We start from the raw sequence: 16,112 nt of genomic DNA on the forward strand, positions 1-16,112 counted from the left end.
TACCTGTTGCTATATTGTATTCCATCAGAGAGATGCCAATTTATACTGTCATCAACAGTGTGTGATAATTTAATAGAATGTATTACTGTACATTTTAGGTTTTCCAGGAAATATCTACTTAAAAATATTCTGTCCTGTTATCCCATTGATCCAAGGAAATATTCCAGGTATTTGGCATCCAAATTATATCCCTTACATTGCCTGTTATACTCACAGTCATACAAAAAAAAAAAAAACCAACAAAAACCCTCTTATCAAACCATAAATGTTTTTTGGTTAGAAAACATGGTCACTTACCTATAAGGTTAGCTATTCCCCTCCCCCATCGTAACATTATAAAGAATTACAAATATATTCAGACAGTTGAATATTCAAGGTAATACAAAATTACTTCAAGCCTATTTCATTAACAGTTTTAGGAGCCTTCACTATTTTCATACCTTTTTCCTTGCATGTTATAATTTTATTTTATAAGCCACTGTCTTCATTTCTTTTCCTTTTTCTAAAAGGAAAAAAAAAGTAATGGATGATATACACTTAAATATGAATGATTAAGATAGTAAATTTTATGCTACTTATGTTTTTCCACAAAAAATTATAAGCCCTCAAACTTGCAATATAATTATCATGTGGTTCTTTATTAAATGCACTAAAGAACAACAAAGACAAATGTAATGGATGAGATCAGCTATTTTTAAGAGTAATCCAAGTCATCTGAAGGTGTGTGGCTAAGGAGCCTTAGGAAAACTCAAATCTAATCAAGGTTCCCTGGGGGAGGGTGAAATTATTCCCTGAAACTGATAGGTCATTGTCATCTGCTGCCTCTGCCCTCTTTCACAAACAGTGAGAAACTAATGCCACTTAAGTCACATAAACTCAAGTGCTTATTGCTGAGAAGGCTGTTAGGAGTTCAGAAGGGCAGCCCTGTGCCAGCTTTGCTTTTCTCCTTCTGCTGCGGTCCAGGCAGTTTGGGGCCAGATGGGGGCAGCAGAGTGCAGCTGGTTGCTAGGGAAGTAACAGTGCGGCGTCTATTTACTAGTAAGAATTAGGAAAGAGAAACCATAGTATGACTTTAACTTTTTTACTGGTCAGAATTCAAAAGATGTCAACATTTCGAGCTGCTAAGAATGTACTAGACAAAAGAAAGAATAATTTTGATATCTATGAAAAAGTAGTTTGCAATGATCTGTTTAGAAAATGTGGAAATTTCATTGTCGAAACCCTTTGAAACCTTTCCGTTTTCTTTTTCTTCCTGTGTCTACATGACATTCACTGATATCCGAAGAGGAAGAGTATACAGAGTTGTGGAAGGAATTTCTATTCACATAGGCATCATACAACCTTAAGTCCTTCGGAGAAAGTAATTCTTGGCAGACATTCCAGGACCATGTATAAGTAGAAAAAGTATCATAAAAAGACTCATTTTTAGTGTCGATCCCAATCAAATCCCCTCGGATTTTCCGCCAAAGGTTTAGCATTTGTTTCCGGTGCTCAAGTGCAATTCCCAAGTGATAGGTATCTGTAGCTCTCTTTACCTGCGGTGAGAGAAGTTTACAGTAGTTACCTTAAAATAGCTTTAGTTTGTGGACCACAATTCTAGATATCCTGAGTTATGTTTCCAGGTTACTTGAAAGTCACTGAATTTATATATTGGGTAGTGCTCCTTGAGGATGTGTGAGTTAGGAATTGATGGACCGTGAAAATGTATTACTTGGGAATAATGAGATAATAAGAAATTTTATGAGAATTAAAAAAATAGACTAAAAAAGAGGAAAATGTGGGATGGAGATAGGTTCTGGATATATTAGGAGTGCTAAGGACGGCCTAGGGCAGGGAGGGAGAAGTTGAGAATGTCCTTAAGGATTTGATGAAATTGAGGGAGTGGGTGTTAATGGGAAGGTGTTTGGGGAGAGGGGCTAGCATAAACGAAGGCTTCAAAGGTGATGAATCCCAGAGTTGGTAGGGGGAATCCAGGTACTTCGGTATGGCTAAAGTGTCAAATTTAAAGTGAGAGGGAAGGAGTGATGAGGAGAGGCAGGCAAGGTGATGTTGTCTTCCACAATCAGGCCCTAAGACTTGATCTCAGTGAGGTGGGGGGAGCCCTTAGTGAAAATCACGCTGTAGTGAGCCATGTTTCTGCTAGAAGTGAGATAAATCCCACAGCTGTGTTGAGCAGAAAATATAGTTGAAAAACCCTGCCCTCATGGAGAGGGAAGCATTCATTCCCTAAGCAGATCAGTGACAGGCTGGATTTTTGTTAGATCCATTCTCCACAGCAGCTGTGTGGAGCATAGGTTGAGCTATGAGGAAAGGATAACAGGGTGAAGGTGATTGTCCAGGTGAGGCCTAATGAGGACCTCAGTCAAGGCATTAGTAATAGGATGGGATGAAGGGGATGGATTTGAAAAATCTTCGGGAAAATGGGAGTAGACAGATTTGGTGATTGGTGTACCTGAGGAGTGTGGGAAAAGTATAAACTAAGGATGGCTCCTGGCCTTCTAGTTCTGGTGACTGAGTAGATTGTAGTATATACAACTGAGATATGGGATCCCTGAGAAAGAGCCATTTTGATGCAGAAGATGATGAGTTCGGTTTTGGACATGCCCAGTTTGATATACTAGGAGACAGCAGGGTACAAATGTTCATCAGGCAGTCAGTGCAGTAAGATGGAAATACTGGAAAGAAGTCTAGGCTAGTGACAGTTAGGAGTGATCAGTATATAGGTGACAGGTGAAACAAGGAGGGTAGATTGGGATAGCTCAAAGAATACTTGCCCTGCGTTCAATGCAGAGACCTCCACTGTTCTCCTGGGACAGGGTTATAGGGATGCCAAATTATTGGTTTTTTCAAGTTTCCTAGCCCTTGGGGCAGCTAGTACGTCAGGGCTGGAGCCCTGTAGCTATAAGTGGCTTCCATTTACTCCAGTGTGAATCTATGCCATGATGAGACAGAGGTTGGGAGCCCACTCCTTTGTATTCTTGTGGCATGCAGCACCGACCACCTGTGGTTCCATTTATCCCAATATATTACTACTGCTCATTTTCTTCTCCATGTCTCCCACCCTCACTCCTAGCTCATTGAGAGTAGGAACTGTGTTTTTTATTCTGTGGTATCTCCTAATGCCAGAACTTTGTTAACACAGGATAAATATTTACTGAACAAATGAATGGATTAGTGTATATAGTGAGAAGAGCAGTAGGATGATGCTAGAAAACTAGGGAATGTCAAGACTTAAGAAATGAACATTCAGGAAAGAGAAGAGAGAGGAAAGGACACAGAGCTACAAGGAGAACTGAAGATGCAGAATCGTAAAGGCCAAGGAAGTAGGAAGTGTCTAGGAGAGCTTGATCATTAGTGTCAAATGCAGAAGGCAGGCGGCATAAAATAAATACACCCAGTCTCTCTCTGGAGTACAAAAGTTGCTAAGAAGTCAGGGCATAAAAGTAGACAGCAGCACAGAGTTGTGGTTAAAAGTGTGGATTCTGCAGCCAAGCTGCCCATGCTTATAATTCTGGCTCTATTACTTCCTAGCTGTGTGCCTCTGGGCAAGTCACTTAACCTCTTCGTGCATATGTGTAAAATGACAAGGAATAACAGTGCTTACCTCAAAGGATTGTGTAAATGAATTAGGATCTGGAGAGCACTTGTAGAGTACATATAGAGCACAGTGCCTGGCATATAAGAAACATGCTTAAACTACTATTCTTCTTTTAGCTGTTGTAATAAAGATACATTCACTCATCATGATTCCCTGAATACACCCCTCACTGTGACTGTAGGCTTATTACCTTAACTATTTGCTGTTTCTGGCATGAAACAAATCAGTGTCCCAGAGATTATGCTGGGTATGGCTCTACAGATGATTATATTAGCAGGGTGAATTATAAGTTAACATTTGAATCCACTTGATTACAGAGCAAGAAATGTCAGTACAATGGGTAAAAATGAGAAATGACCTTGTCTTTTTTTTTTTTTAGAAATGACCTTGTCTTAAAGACATAGGGCTTCAGAAAAAAAGCTCTTGGTTTTATGGCTGTAGTACTGAAGTAGAAAACATTTTTGTCAGTGCTTTCTGGGAAGGCATTAAACAGTGAATACTCACGTGCTGTTTAATAGCGGCTGCATCAGACACTGTCCAGTTATGCTTTCTCTTAAGCATTTGATCAATGGCGAGGATGTCAGTTGGGTAGCCTGAGGCAGGGCCAATAGGCTTTATATTTGCTGCCTTTATGCACATTTTAAAAAGAAGGTTAGTAATGCATTTCATTTGAATTATATAACAAAGACATACACAGAAGTATACTATATTATGAAAGCACTGAACAAAAGAACATTAAACCAAACTCAGGGCCCTTCTAAGTACAAGGTCCTGTGTAATTGCACAGATTACACACCCATGAAGCCAGCCCTGGAAAGAGAAAAACTGGAGGAATAAGGTACAGGAGGTGAATAAAGATAGAGGTGGAGACTTTGTCCTTGGAAATTAGGAAAAATTCTCACTTTTAAGAGGGAAGGAGGAAAAAAATGGCTTAAAGGATGAAGAAATCCCTAAGGTGGAAAGAAGAGTTAAAAGAATTCATAGACTTGGAGAGACAAGATCATTAGCTGAAGGAGTTTGACGGTCTGATTTTCCAGCAGCCACTATGAGGATTGTAAGAGGGTTTACAGCAAATGAAGAAAAGCAGTACTGAGAGCCTGGATGAGACTCAGTAATACATATTTTCAAAGAAAGTAATCCGCATATTTACATGATTTCCACCAGCATTGTTCAGCAGCCCAGGAACAGGGAAAACAGATGGCTGGTTCCCTGTGAGAATTCTAGAAGTAGTGTAGGCTGTACTCTGTAGGGCGCATTCATTTTCAGTGCTTTGAAAATTTGGGTGAGGATGGAGTTGGCTCCTCTCTAACCTCCATATCCATCCCAGACATAAACTATCCTCTGGACTATACTTCTCTTATAAGTAGGCTTCACTATTGAGAAAGAACTTGCTCGATGCCTATTTACACATGGCACTATACCAGGTGCCCCCCAAACATCTGACAAGTGGTGTAGAAATGGTCTTTTAATCATATACAAACCCCTTCATAATATATATATGGCATATATGTAGATATTTGTAGTACATTAGGAATAGTATATTATAATATTTACAAATGTAATACATGAAATAGGTGTAGTAGGTGTAGATGTAGTAATAATATACATATATGTAATATAATAAATATAAATGTATAGTATATTAGATGTAATACATAGTAAATATGTAGTATATTAGATGGTAGTAAGTGTTATGGAAAAAATAAATCAGAGAAGGTGGATAGGGCATTGGAGATTGTGATTTTATTTAAATATATATTTTAAAAAAATTTATAGAGGTGAAAATTCACACAACATAAAATTAACCATTTTGAAGTGAAAAATTCAGTGGCAGTTAGTACGCTGACAATGTAGATACTATGATTTTTAATAGGGTGGTTAGAGAGGGCTTCCTGAAGTAACATTTGAGTGAAGACCTAAAAGAGTTGAGGGAGAAGCTCTGCAGATATCTGAGGAATAGCATTCTTGCAGAGGGAAGAGCAAAGCCAAAGACCTCGAGGTTATTAAATAGGCAACGAGGGTCTAAATCTGTGATGTCCAGTAGAACTTTGCAAAATGATGGAAAATTTTATATTTCTGTATTCTCCAATATGATAGCCATTAGCCACACACGATTATTGAGCATTTGAAATGTGGGTAGTATGACCAAGGAACTGAATTTGTAGTTTTATTTAATTTTAGTGAATTTAAATTTAAATAGTCATTGTGGCTATGATTATTGGAGGATTCAGGTTTAGATTGTGGTGTAGGACCTTGTAAGTTATTGTAAAGATTTTGGCTTTTACTCTGTGTGATATGAAAAAAGCCACTGGAGAGTTTTGACTGATTTTAATGGAACCGCTTTAGTCGCTAAGATTATATTCTAGCTGGAGAGACTGAAATAAACAGATAAACACCATAGGTGGAGGGTTCAATGCTGGGAAGTAAGTTTAAAGAGGAATAAATGTCCTCTTACTTCCATCTTGTCAGTGATATTTGCCTGTGGGTGTGAGAACAGACTGAAGGGGACAAAGGTAGAAGCAAGGAAACCATTTAAGAAGCTGTTGACAAGCACAGGGAACTATATTCAATATCTTGTAGTAACCTATAATGAAAAAGAATACGAAAATGAATATATGTATGTATATGGATGACTGAAACATTATGCTGTACACCAGAAATTGACACAGCATTGTAAACTGACTATACTTCAATTTAAAAAAAAGCTGTTGATACTATCTCCACTATCTCCACTGAGATGATTAGAGACAATCTAGCATGTAGTGTGCTCTCAAAAAATAAAGAACTTGTATCATAGTTTTCTTTCATCCAAAAAATATTGAGTCTCCTGTGGGCCAGGCTTATGGGTGATAGGGGTACCTCAGTGAAAGAAATAAAGTCCTTGCCTACATGAACCTTATATTCTAGTTGGAGAGATTGACAATACACATATAAACATCACAGGTAGAGGGTTCAAAATTAGGAAATAAATTTAAAGGGATATAAATGTCCTCTTATTTCCTTCCTGTCAGTTATATTTGCCTGTATGACTTCATCTGTAGAAATAAAGACAAAGTCTGAACTTGAGGTCATTTGTGACTGTGATACTCCTCTGGGACTCTTTAAAATTTTTAAAAATTTAATTGTGGTAAGAATACTTAACATGAGATCTAGCCTCTTAACATTTTTTTAAGTGTATAATACAGTATTGTTAACTAAAGGCACAATGTTGTATAGCAGATCTCTACAACTTACTCATCTTGCATAATTGAGACTTTATGACCATTAATTGGCAACTTCTCGTTTTTTGCCATCTTCTGCCTTTGGGACTCTTAAACCCTGTTCCTGGAGGGGCTCTCTAGTGTTTTTTTAGTGATGTGAACAAAACATGAACATCTGGAACCCAGAGATGCCCCACAGGATGGGCTGATCTCCAGTCAAATCTTCATCTTGTTTCTCAGGCTGGGAAGCCTGTGACAAACCTGTGGCAAGGCCAGAGATTCCTAGAGAATATCCAGAAACTAGTGTATACTTGCCGGAGACTCATAATGACAAAGTGTATCTTGGAAAAGAGGCAAATAGAGTAGAGGCAACAGAGCATGAAGGAGGGCCAGAAGGTGCAGCTGTGACTATAAAGGGGGTTCTAGTCCAAGGGCAGAATGGTCCATCCCTCCATCACAGCACTGCTCCATTGGGTTGTGGACCTGGTCCTCTTATCCCATGGTATCTGGCCTAACCTCAATTAGAACCAGTTGAGGGAGCCTAAAACAGCTTCTGTTCTCTGAGTGGATGGGAGAGTGGTTGGAGGTAGGACCTAGGGCCTTTTTGTTATTATTCTTATATCTCCCACCCCTAACCCAAGTTTAGAATTTTATTTTTCAGTAAGTTTAACTATTTGTTGAAATAAAATGAAATTTTTATACCTCAGCTTTAAATTTAGGAACACGGCTATAGAATCTGGTTTGAAATATAAGGACTGAAAACAAATATATATATTTTAATGGAACCAAGGTAATTCTGTTTATTTTAGGATTTTTGGGGTGAGGAGGGAGGTAATTAGGTTTATTTACTTTTTTTAGAGGAGGTACTGGAGTTTGAACCCAGGACCTCATGCATGCTAATCATGCACTCTACCACTTTGAGCTATATCCTCCCCAATGACTGAAAATATTTGCCACTAAAAAGCATGCTACTAGTTCTGTTAAGCTAGGACTTAGAAACCTATCTATTTAACTGATAATGATATAATCTCACCTGTGTTTTCCAGTCCTTTTTATGGAAAAAATAGTTCTCAAAGAAATTTAGAGGCTCCTTTCTCCGTAGCATTTCTAATTTCTGTATGTCTTTGAATGGCTTTCCCATCACCACACCATCCACATTAGGAAACAGTGGAAAGATGGGTATTTTTGAATATGGGCTATCTGAAAGAGGACTGCATCCTAAAAAGATAAAAAATGGCATCACAAATAATGTAAGAAATTCTCATAAAAGACATACATGTGGTGCCTATTTTGCTTTTTGTCTCTTCTCAGTGGCCACGACACTCCTCTCTTGCTCCCACCCATCCACCGACCCTCAACTTCATCTAGTTGTCTGGGGATTCAGGTAAGAAGTACATTTGTTTTCAAAAGATATCTGTGTGACAGAGACCAGTCACTCAGAATCAGCTATGGCCCTACTCTTAAAGCACTTGGCTCTAGTATTTATTTCTGACCAGTAATATACAAATAGTGGGGAGAGGACAAATGGCTCTTACTCTTGAGTTCTTCAAGAAATTTAAATACATCCTTTTCCTTCATTATTGCAATCCGGGCAGCATTAGCAAAGGCAGCTGTTCTTGAGCTTGGAGGTGTACATATGTCTGGCTTAAATCTCCTTTTTCCATAACCCATAGCATAGGGACTCCACAATATTCCTGAGGTGGTTTCCTGGAATTTTCTTTGGAAATAGCTAGGAAAAAAAAGTAATCCAGAGATGGATAAAAAGTGCTATAATCCTACTGAAAAAGTGCCTGAGTGCTGGACAGAAAGGAAAAAAGAAGTCAAGTTGCAAGTTATATATGATGAAAAAAAAAAAAAAAGAGTTCATGGTAAAGTAAAAAAAAGTTATATATGATGAATACATTTATTTTAAATGTAATTCATATATTCATTTAATATTATTTATTGAGTGCCTGTTTCTGTGATATTTATAGAATATCCAGTGATCCTTTCCATAGGCCATTTGATTACTTTATGTATGTGATTCCTGGGCTTTGGCTTCCCCAAGACCTCCCAGTCTTGTCTAGAAAAATACTTACCGATTATGATCTTTGACAAGCCCTTAAGTGGTACCAGCTTGAATACAAACATTAATCATGCCTACTATTACGTTACTTTGTGTTGGGTTTTAAAATGCAATTTTTTTTAATTAAAAGAAATTCTCATTGCAGAGAACTTGGAAAATATGGACAAGCATAAAGAAGAGTTACCAGTAATCTTCCTATCCACAGTAAATCACTATTGATTGCGGTTCTTTGCAACCTGTGTGTGTGTGTGCGCGCATGTGTTTGTGTGCACATGTGTATGAACAGGTTTAGGAGATACGTTACTATGCATTTTAGGTTATAAATTCTTTAAGAATAAGTACAGCAGGCTATGTATGATAAGGGACTCAAATTCATAGCACAAACATCCCCAAACGTATAAACATATGATTTATAAACATGCAAACCTGAAATATCAGTGACAGATCAGATTCCTTCTTGCTGCTGGAACAGAGGACTTCTCTTTGCAGCTGAGGTGGGGATCTGGTCACTCACTGCTCAGGTGGAAGAACTTGTTTCTCACTGTTTTGGTGCAGTGGGGGTTTCAGTACCAAATTGGAAGACCTCACTTCTCAGTGTGCTGAGTGGAGGAGTGCCCAAGAGAATGACACAGGACCTTGCTTCTCATTATTGCAGTCTTCTGTCTGTTACAGCAACAAGAGGCTCATTTCCCTCTGAGATGGTGACAGGCAACATTTCTTTTCCTCTCAGGAAGAGGGAAAGAACTCATTCTAAATGTTGGAGCTGCAGAAGTGGGTGGGTAGATGTGCCGATAGTGTTCTGATTGGAGTGTGGTTTATAACCAGATACTTCCTTCCCTAACCTTGAACCTAACCATCCACAATGTTCTCACTTGTCTCTGAAAATAGAATAATGCTCGTTTCTCTCAGTGTAATTTAATTCCTACCAGATTCTCTAAGGCTCAGCTTTCCTTTCCTCAAAGTATTCTCTGTGGCTCTGGGTGTGGTCCTCAAACCAGCATCATCAGCAGCACTGGAAACTTGTTAGAAATACAAATTCTTGGTCCTCACACAAACCTACTGAATGTGGCCCAGTAGCGCGTTTTAACAATCGCTCCAGGTGTTCCTGACACATGCCCAATTTGAGAACTGCTGCTCTAGTCTGGAGTCTTTCCCTTTCCTGAAACTCTAATCTTTGTTTGATGATTATATCAAATGTTATATTTATAATTGTTTCCTTCTCTCCCTTGATTCCTTCCTTCCCTCCTGTTTTAATCTTTCTTTAGTAACACAGTTTTTTTAAAAATATCTCTTGATCCTTGGATGTCTATTCATGTTTAAGAGTGAGAGTAAACACTCTTTAGAGCCAATTGGAAGCTCTTTGGTGTGAGTGTGGTGGGTCTTATTGAGTGAGAATTTCACTGTTAGGTAATTGGTTGGAGCCTTGCTTCATCAAGGGACCTTTTAATTGTGAGTATCTGTAGGTTTTTTTTCTTGGGCTAGTCAATTTCCTGGAGAGGGATCCTCTGATATTTTACCTGAGTGGTGTAAGTCTAGCTGTCAACACCTTGGGACCTAGGGAAGGGGAAGAGGGCTGGTGGGGTCTCACCATTCAGCAAGTAGACTTTCATATAATCCTGTTTTCACTATGATACCCTCATCCTCAGTTATGTCTGGTCTCCCTAAGTCTGAACAGTCTTTCTGGTACAACCTCTTTAGAGAGTTAACTGCCAGGCAGTCACTTGACTATGTAGGGCTAGAGAGAGGAATCTAAGGGTCAACCTACTTCTCATGTTACTTTTAACTGGTCTTTCTGTTTTGGGTTTCCCCTGCCCTCTCTGCCATTAGAGGTTCCTGGTGTCTCAGTTCCTGAGCCTTTCAAGTGTTCTGCAGTGAGGGCTGGTGCTTCTTGACCTTCTCCACAAAGGTACTCAAGTTTCAGCTTCTGATCTGACTAGCTAGTAAATTAAGCCATCCATTTCCTTTCCAGCTTCCAAAATTATGTTGATATCTTTTGTTAGCTCTTCTCCCTGGGTTTTATGCCCTCTAAAATACTTTTACTATTATTTTAGTGCAATTTCAGAAGGGAAAAGAGGTAAAAATATACATTTATTCTCGTATGTTTAACCTTATTTTTTAACTCTCTAAAATTTGGTTTTCCTCCCATCATCCTTTTGGAACTGAAGGTCATTGATGATTTCTTCACTACCACATCTAATCCTATCCATTCAGTCCTCATTTTACCTGGCCTCACTTTAGTATTTAATACTGGTGGAAAGTCTATCTTGTTTTGAATTTCTTTGTGGCCCTGGCTTCCCAACTCCGTACTATCCTGGTTCTCTTCTTGACTATGAGTATTTCCTTTGATGACTCTGTTCCCTCCCATTCCATAAATATGGGAAGTCCTTATGGGTCTGTCTTCAGTCCTGCTCTTTTCTCTCTCTGCTCTTTCTTCATTTTATGCAGATTAATGGCTGGCTTAAGTTATTTCCTCTGTATTAACAGTTTCTAAGTCTATTATTTTCACCTCAGTCTTTCTTGTATGTTTTACTTTTGCATTTCAAACTTATTGTGGGACATTTCCACTTAGCTGCCCCACTAATTTCAAATATTTCTTGTCTAAAAATCCACCCCACCCCCCACCCATTTTATTATCATCATCTTTCTATTTGCTGGCTCCTAGTCATTCTGACTCAAATGCTGCTATTTATCTTGACCCACCCTTTTCTACTTTACTTTAAAGCCTCAGATCTTGGGATTTGTGGCCTCTCTTTGCTTCCTCCACTTTCCAAGCCCTTTCTCCTATTGCCAGAGCTATTTCTCTCATATGCTCACTTGTCTCTTGGCCATCAGTCTGTCTTTATAAGACTTTTCTATATAACACTTCCAGGTCAAACTTCCTACCCCTTTATCAAAGTCTTTCCTTCCAACTGCTCCCCTTTTCCAGCACTTTCAATGGCTTCTCAACTGCTTAGAAGAAACCTAGAGATTTCCTATAATCTGGATCCAGTCCACATTTCCAACTTTATCTCCTACTGTTTCTCTTCACAAACCTCATGTTCTAGCCAAATTACCTGTTAATTGTTTTGTAACGTCATATGCAGTCTGTTTTCTAAATCTTTTTCTCAAACATTCTCTTATTTGGGGGTGAGGTGGGGTGTGTATAGCCCAGTAGAACACATGCCTAGAATGCACAAGGTCCTGGGTTCAATCCCTAGTACCACCATTAAATAAATAAATAAATAAATAAATAAATAAATAAATAAATAGAAACTTAATTACCTTGCCCCCAAACAAACAAAATCTCTTGTTGGATTACTGAATCAGTTATATAATAGCTGTATGACCTTGGGAAAGTCATTTATATTCAATAAAATATTAAGTGCCTAGTATTGTCCATGCTTTGTGCTAGGCAACTCTAGGAAACTGATACAAGAGGGGAAAGAATGTTCTAGGCAAATACTTGGAGGTTAGGGAGCATGGAGTAGTTGAGGACCTGAACCAAATTTAGTATGGGATGTGGTAGGGGAAGTTACCAGAGGTGAGACTGACCGGAGAGTTAAGCAAAAGGTATTTCACAAAGGCCCTTGAAAATATCATAAGTTGGAACTTTTTCAGAAGGGCATGAGAGGCCACTGTAGAGATTTTAGCAGGTAAATGATATGACCAGATCAGATCTGTACTTGGTATTGTAGGCATTCAATAAATAGTTTCTAACTGAATGTTAGATTATTCTGGCTGCAATGTGGAAAGTGGGTAGAGATGGCAAGAATGGAGGCAGAGGCAAGGTAGGGGGATACCACAGTAATCCAAGTGTAAGAAGGTAGTGACATACGCTAGACTAGTTTCTGTAGGGACAGAGAGAAGTGCGTGGATTTGATGTATGTCTGGGAGGTAAAATAGACAGGATTTTGTGATTGGTTGGATGTAGGGGGTCAGAGAGCAGCAGCAGCAGCTGAGGCCTTTGGCTCAGGCAATCGGATAAACATGAGATGGTGAAACCCAAGTAGAAGAACTAGTAAAAGTGGAGGTGGGGGAAGTGGAGATGGGGGGAAGGAGATGATTTAGGTTTTGACATTTTGTGTTTGAGGTACCTATGGGACTGCCCAATAGGCAGACAGAAACGATAGAGGAGGCGGATCTGCGCTGGATGGACAGCCTGATCTCTATGCCTCCTTCTCCTTGCCTGTAAATAAGATACTGGAACACAGCACTGAAGTAGGGATTAAATGAGATCATTCAACAAATATTTGCTGAGTGCCTGGTTTGTACCAGGCACTTTTCCAGACACTGGGGATGTAACAGTGAATAGAATAAAACAGACAAAAAAAAATCTCTGCTCTCATGGAGTTACATTCTAGCATGAGAAAATAGATAAAACATTAAATGAGTAAATTTTATGTTAGACGATGATAAGCAGTATGAGGAAAAGTAAAGCAGAGAAGGGAAGACAGGCAGTGGTAGCGTAGTCAGAGGAGGCCTGACTGAGAAGGTGACATCTGAACAAAGACCTGAAAGTAGTGGGATGGTGAGTCATGTGGATATCAGGGCAAAGAGCATTTTAGACAGAGGGAACAGCAAGTGCAAAGGTCTTGAGGAGGGAGCACATCCGGTGTATGAGAGAAACAGCAAGGAAGCCAGCATGGCTTGAGCAGAGTTAACAGGAAATGAAGTCAAAGAGGTCAAAGGTGAGTGCAGGCCACATAGAGGGCCAATTTAAGTCATGTCAAGACTTTATTGTTCTCTGAGGGAAATGGGAGGGTTTTGGAGGTTTTGAGCAGAGGAGTTACATGATCTGACAATGTTTCAAAAGGCTCATTTGGTGCTTTAGGAGTCAAGGAGTCAGCTAGGCAGAGGGAGTGTTGAGAGTAGACTGTGGTGCAAGTTGGGAGACTAGTCAGGAGATAATAATCCAGGGAAAAGCTAATGTATGTCAAGTGCTTGCTCAGAACTTTGCAACAAATGGTATAATCGACTATAGGAATACCTATCAAATTCTACCATTATACAGCTCAGGACCTGCTTTCTCAGGAAACAAATGATCTCTCACTCATTTGACAATTAATTATGTAATATATTTTGTATTATTTTACTTACACATGTTTATTTAGTTATCTTCATATTTATGACTTTTTTCTCCATTTATATTTTAAGCTTCTTAAATGCAAATACTGTGTATTAAATGCTTTTGACCTCCTTGATAACAGGTATATGGTAAGTAACAACCACAAACATAGTACCAGTAAAAACACCAACATCTGCTTACATTTCCTGAGCACTTACTGGGTGTGAGAGGCAGTGCAGGGAGGTGGATAAGAGCGTGGGTTCTAGAATCAGACTGCTAAAATCTAGGCAACACTGCTCCTTTGGGCAGGTTACTTAACTGACCTGTGCTTTAGTTGTTTTTCATCTGTAAAGTGGGCATACCCAGTAAAGAGATGAAGTTAAGTGGATGATATGTATATTCTATGTTTATTCTAGTTACTTCCACATAATAATAATAGCTAACATTTATTGAGCTCTTATGATGTGCTAAACCCTTTACCTGTGTTATCACATATCCTCACATTTGCCCTATAATTGTGTTATAAGTATTATTATTCCCATTTTATAGATGAGGAAACGGAGAGAGAGAGGTTAAGCCATGTGCCAAATTTGTGTACCAACAGCAAGCATTTAATAAACATATTTGAATTGGAATGAAGAGTAGAATGTTGTGCATCCTTGGTTCCGCATCTGACCGAGGTGTAGGATAGTATAAAGAGATTATCTGTTGAAGAGCAGAGGATATTTTTACATTGTTGGTGGTATTTTTAAGTCTCTTTAGGTGGGATAGCAAAATGCTTTGAAAGAGTAAGAGTTGGAAAGACTGATAACTGCAACATTTAATTTTTGTAATACAACGACAAATAGATGGAGGAAATTTGTCTTTAGTGATATTTGTTGGAATAAACACATTTGGGTATGAGAATCTTTCCTCATCATCTATTCTCAAGCCTAATTCTGGTTTTGCTCAGTCCAAAGACTGCTTTGGGAGGTATGAAGTTGCTGTACCTCATCTCAAAAGACGTCTTGAGAGCCCCTGGTAGTTCCAGTGTGAATAGGAGTCTCTTGTACTCAAACTAGATTTCCAAGCCCACCCAAAAATCATTCCTGGAAAAGTCTTGTTCCTCTGGGATTCTCTAGCCTAGGGTAGGAGAGGCTGAACTTTTCTGGCTGTCTTAGGTCCTCAGTGGGGCCCTGAGATGGTCTGAGTCAGCCTTGAAATTTCAGAACTAGGCAGTGCTGAGAGGATGAAGGAATATGGTCTCATGTTGTGGCACGTGAGCATCTGCCCATATACCTTCTCCTTTGCTTTGGAGCAGATCCTGTGGAGTAGGATGTTAGGGAAAGGTGGCTGCATTGTTAAAATCCTCATGAATGCTTCTGAGAAGGTCATTTTTGTCCCTTTCTTTGCTACCTACCTTACTATTTCCATTATAGCTTTTCTGGGTAAGGCTGAAGTCTCTACAAGCTTTGATAGAATTTCAAACAATAGGATCCCCGGATTGCCAGCTAAATCTAAACAGGTTTTCTTTTCTGGAACTATGGAGGGAAAGAAAGATTCAAAATGTCATCTGAAAAAAACATCTGTCATAAAAAGAACTAAAGTGACAGTATTTTACTGTATATACAATATTAATACCAAGTCAAGAATTAGAGAATTATAGAAAAACATTCAAAGTCTGTTCTATTTGGTAGAAAGGTCATTTTGATTACTGAACAGACAAAATAATCATGGAATTTGAAATTAAATACTTTTAGTTCAGTGGCTTCTAAGTAAATATAGTAATGAATTCAACATAAACATGAATTATGTGTTAAGGACTATTCTGTTCTTCTAGGTAAAGGAATTATGGATAAATACATCTCTGGTTTACAGGCGAACCCTTGTTACTATAGTGGTACTTGAAATAGTAGCTTCTATTTATCCTAAGACAGTTCATAGCTTATGAAAGGATGTATTTTTAAAACTGTTACAATATTTGGAATTTGGAATGTATTTATTCTGGAAAACATGATATGAATAGGGTTAGACTTTCCAAGGCAGCCTGTTAAACTTATAAACAAACAGAGGATTATAAACATTAAATAACAATAAATCGGGTATAGCTCTACATCATTTATAACCTTGTGTGAGAACATGCTGTCTAACCTCCAGCAGACTCGTCAGCCCTAACACTGATGGCAGAAGCTTCATCAGGGTGAGGAGGGTATCTTTCAGGAACAA

At 38.7% G+C, this 16,112-nt stretch overlaps 1 protein-coding gene across 1 annotated transcript in view; it reads right to left on the reverse strand.

Moving 5' to 3' along the window:
- Window positions 1–653: 653 nt before the first annotated feature.
- EFCAB3 (EF-hand calcium binding domain 3) overlaps window positions 654–16,112 on the reverse strand; it is a 39,347-nt gene continuing 23,888 nt past the window's right edge. The window contains exons 6-10 of the mRNA XM_006177376.2: window positions 15,307–15,427; window positions 8,334–8,527; window positions 7,832–8,016; window positions 4,103–4,225; window positions 654–1,535 (exon numbers count right to left, since the gene is read on the reverse strand). Of these exons, the coding sequence (XP_006177438.2) occupies window positions 1,209–1,535; window positions 4,103–4,225; window positions 7,832–8,016; window positions 8,334–8,527; window positions 15,307–15,427 (950 nt within the window). The 3' untranslated portion in view covers window positions 654–1,208. The remainder of the gene's footprint in view (window positions 1,536–4,102; window positions 4,226–7,831; window positions 8,017–8,333; window positions 8,528–15,306; window positions 15,428–16,112) is intronic.

This window comes from Camelus ferus, chromosome 16 (genome assembly GCF_009834535.1).
Source record: "Camelus ferus isolate YT-003-E chromosome 16, BCGSAC_Cfer_1.0, whole genome shotgun sequence".
Classification (NCBI taxonomy): domain Eukaryota; kingdom Metazoa; phylum Chordata; class Mammalia; order Artiodactyla; family Camelidae; genus Camelus; species Camelus ferus.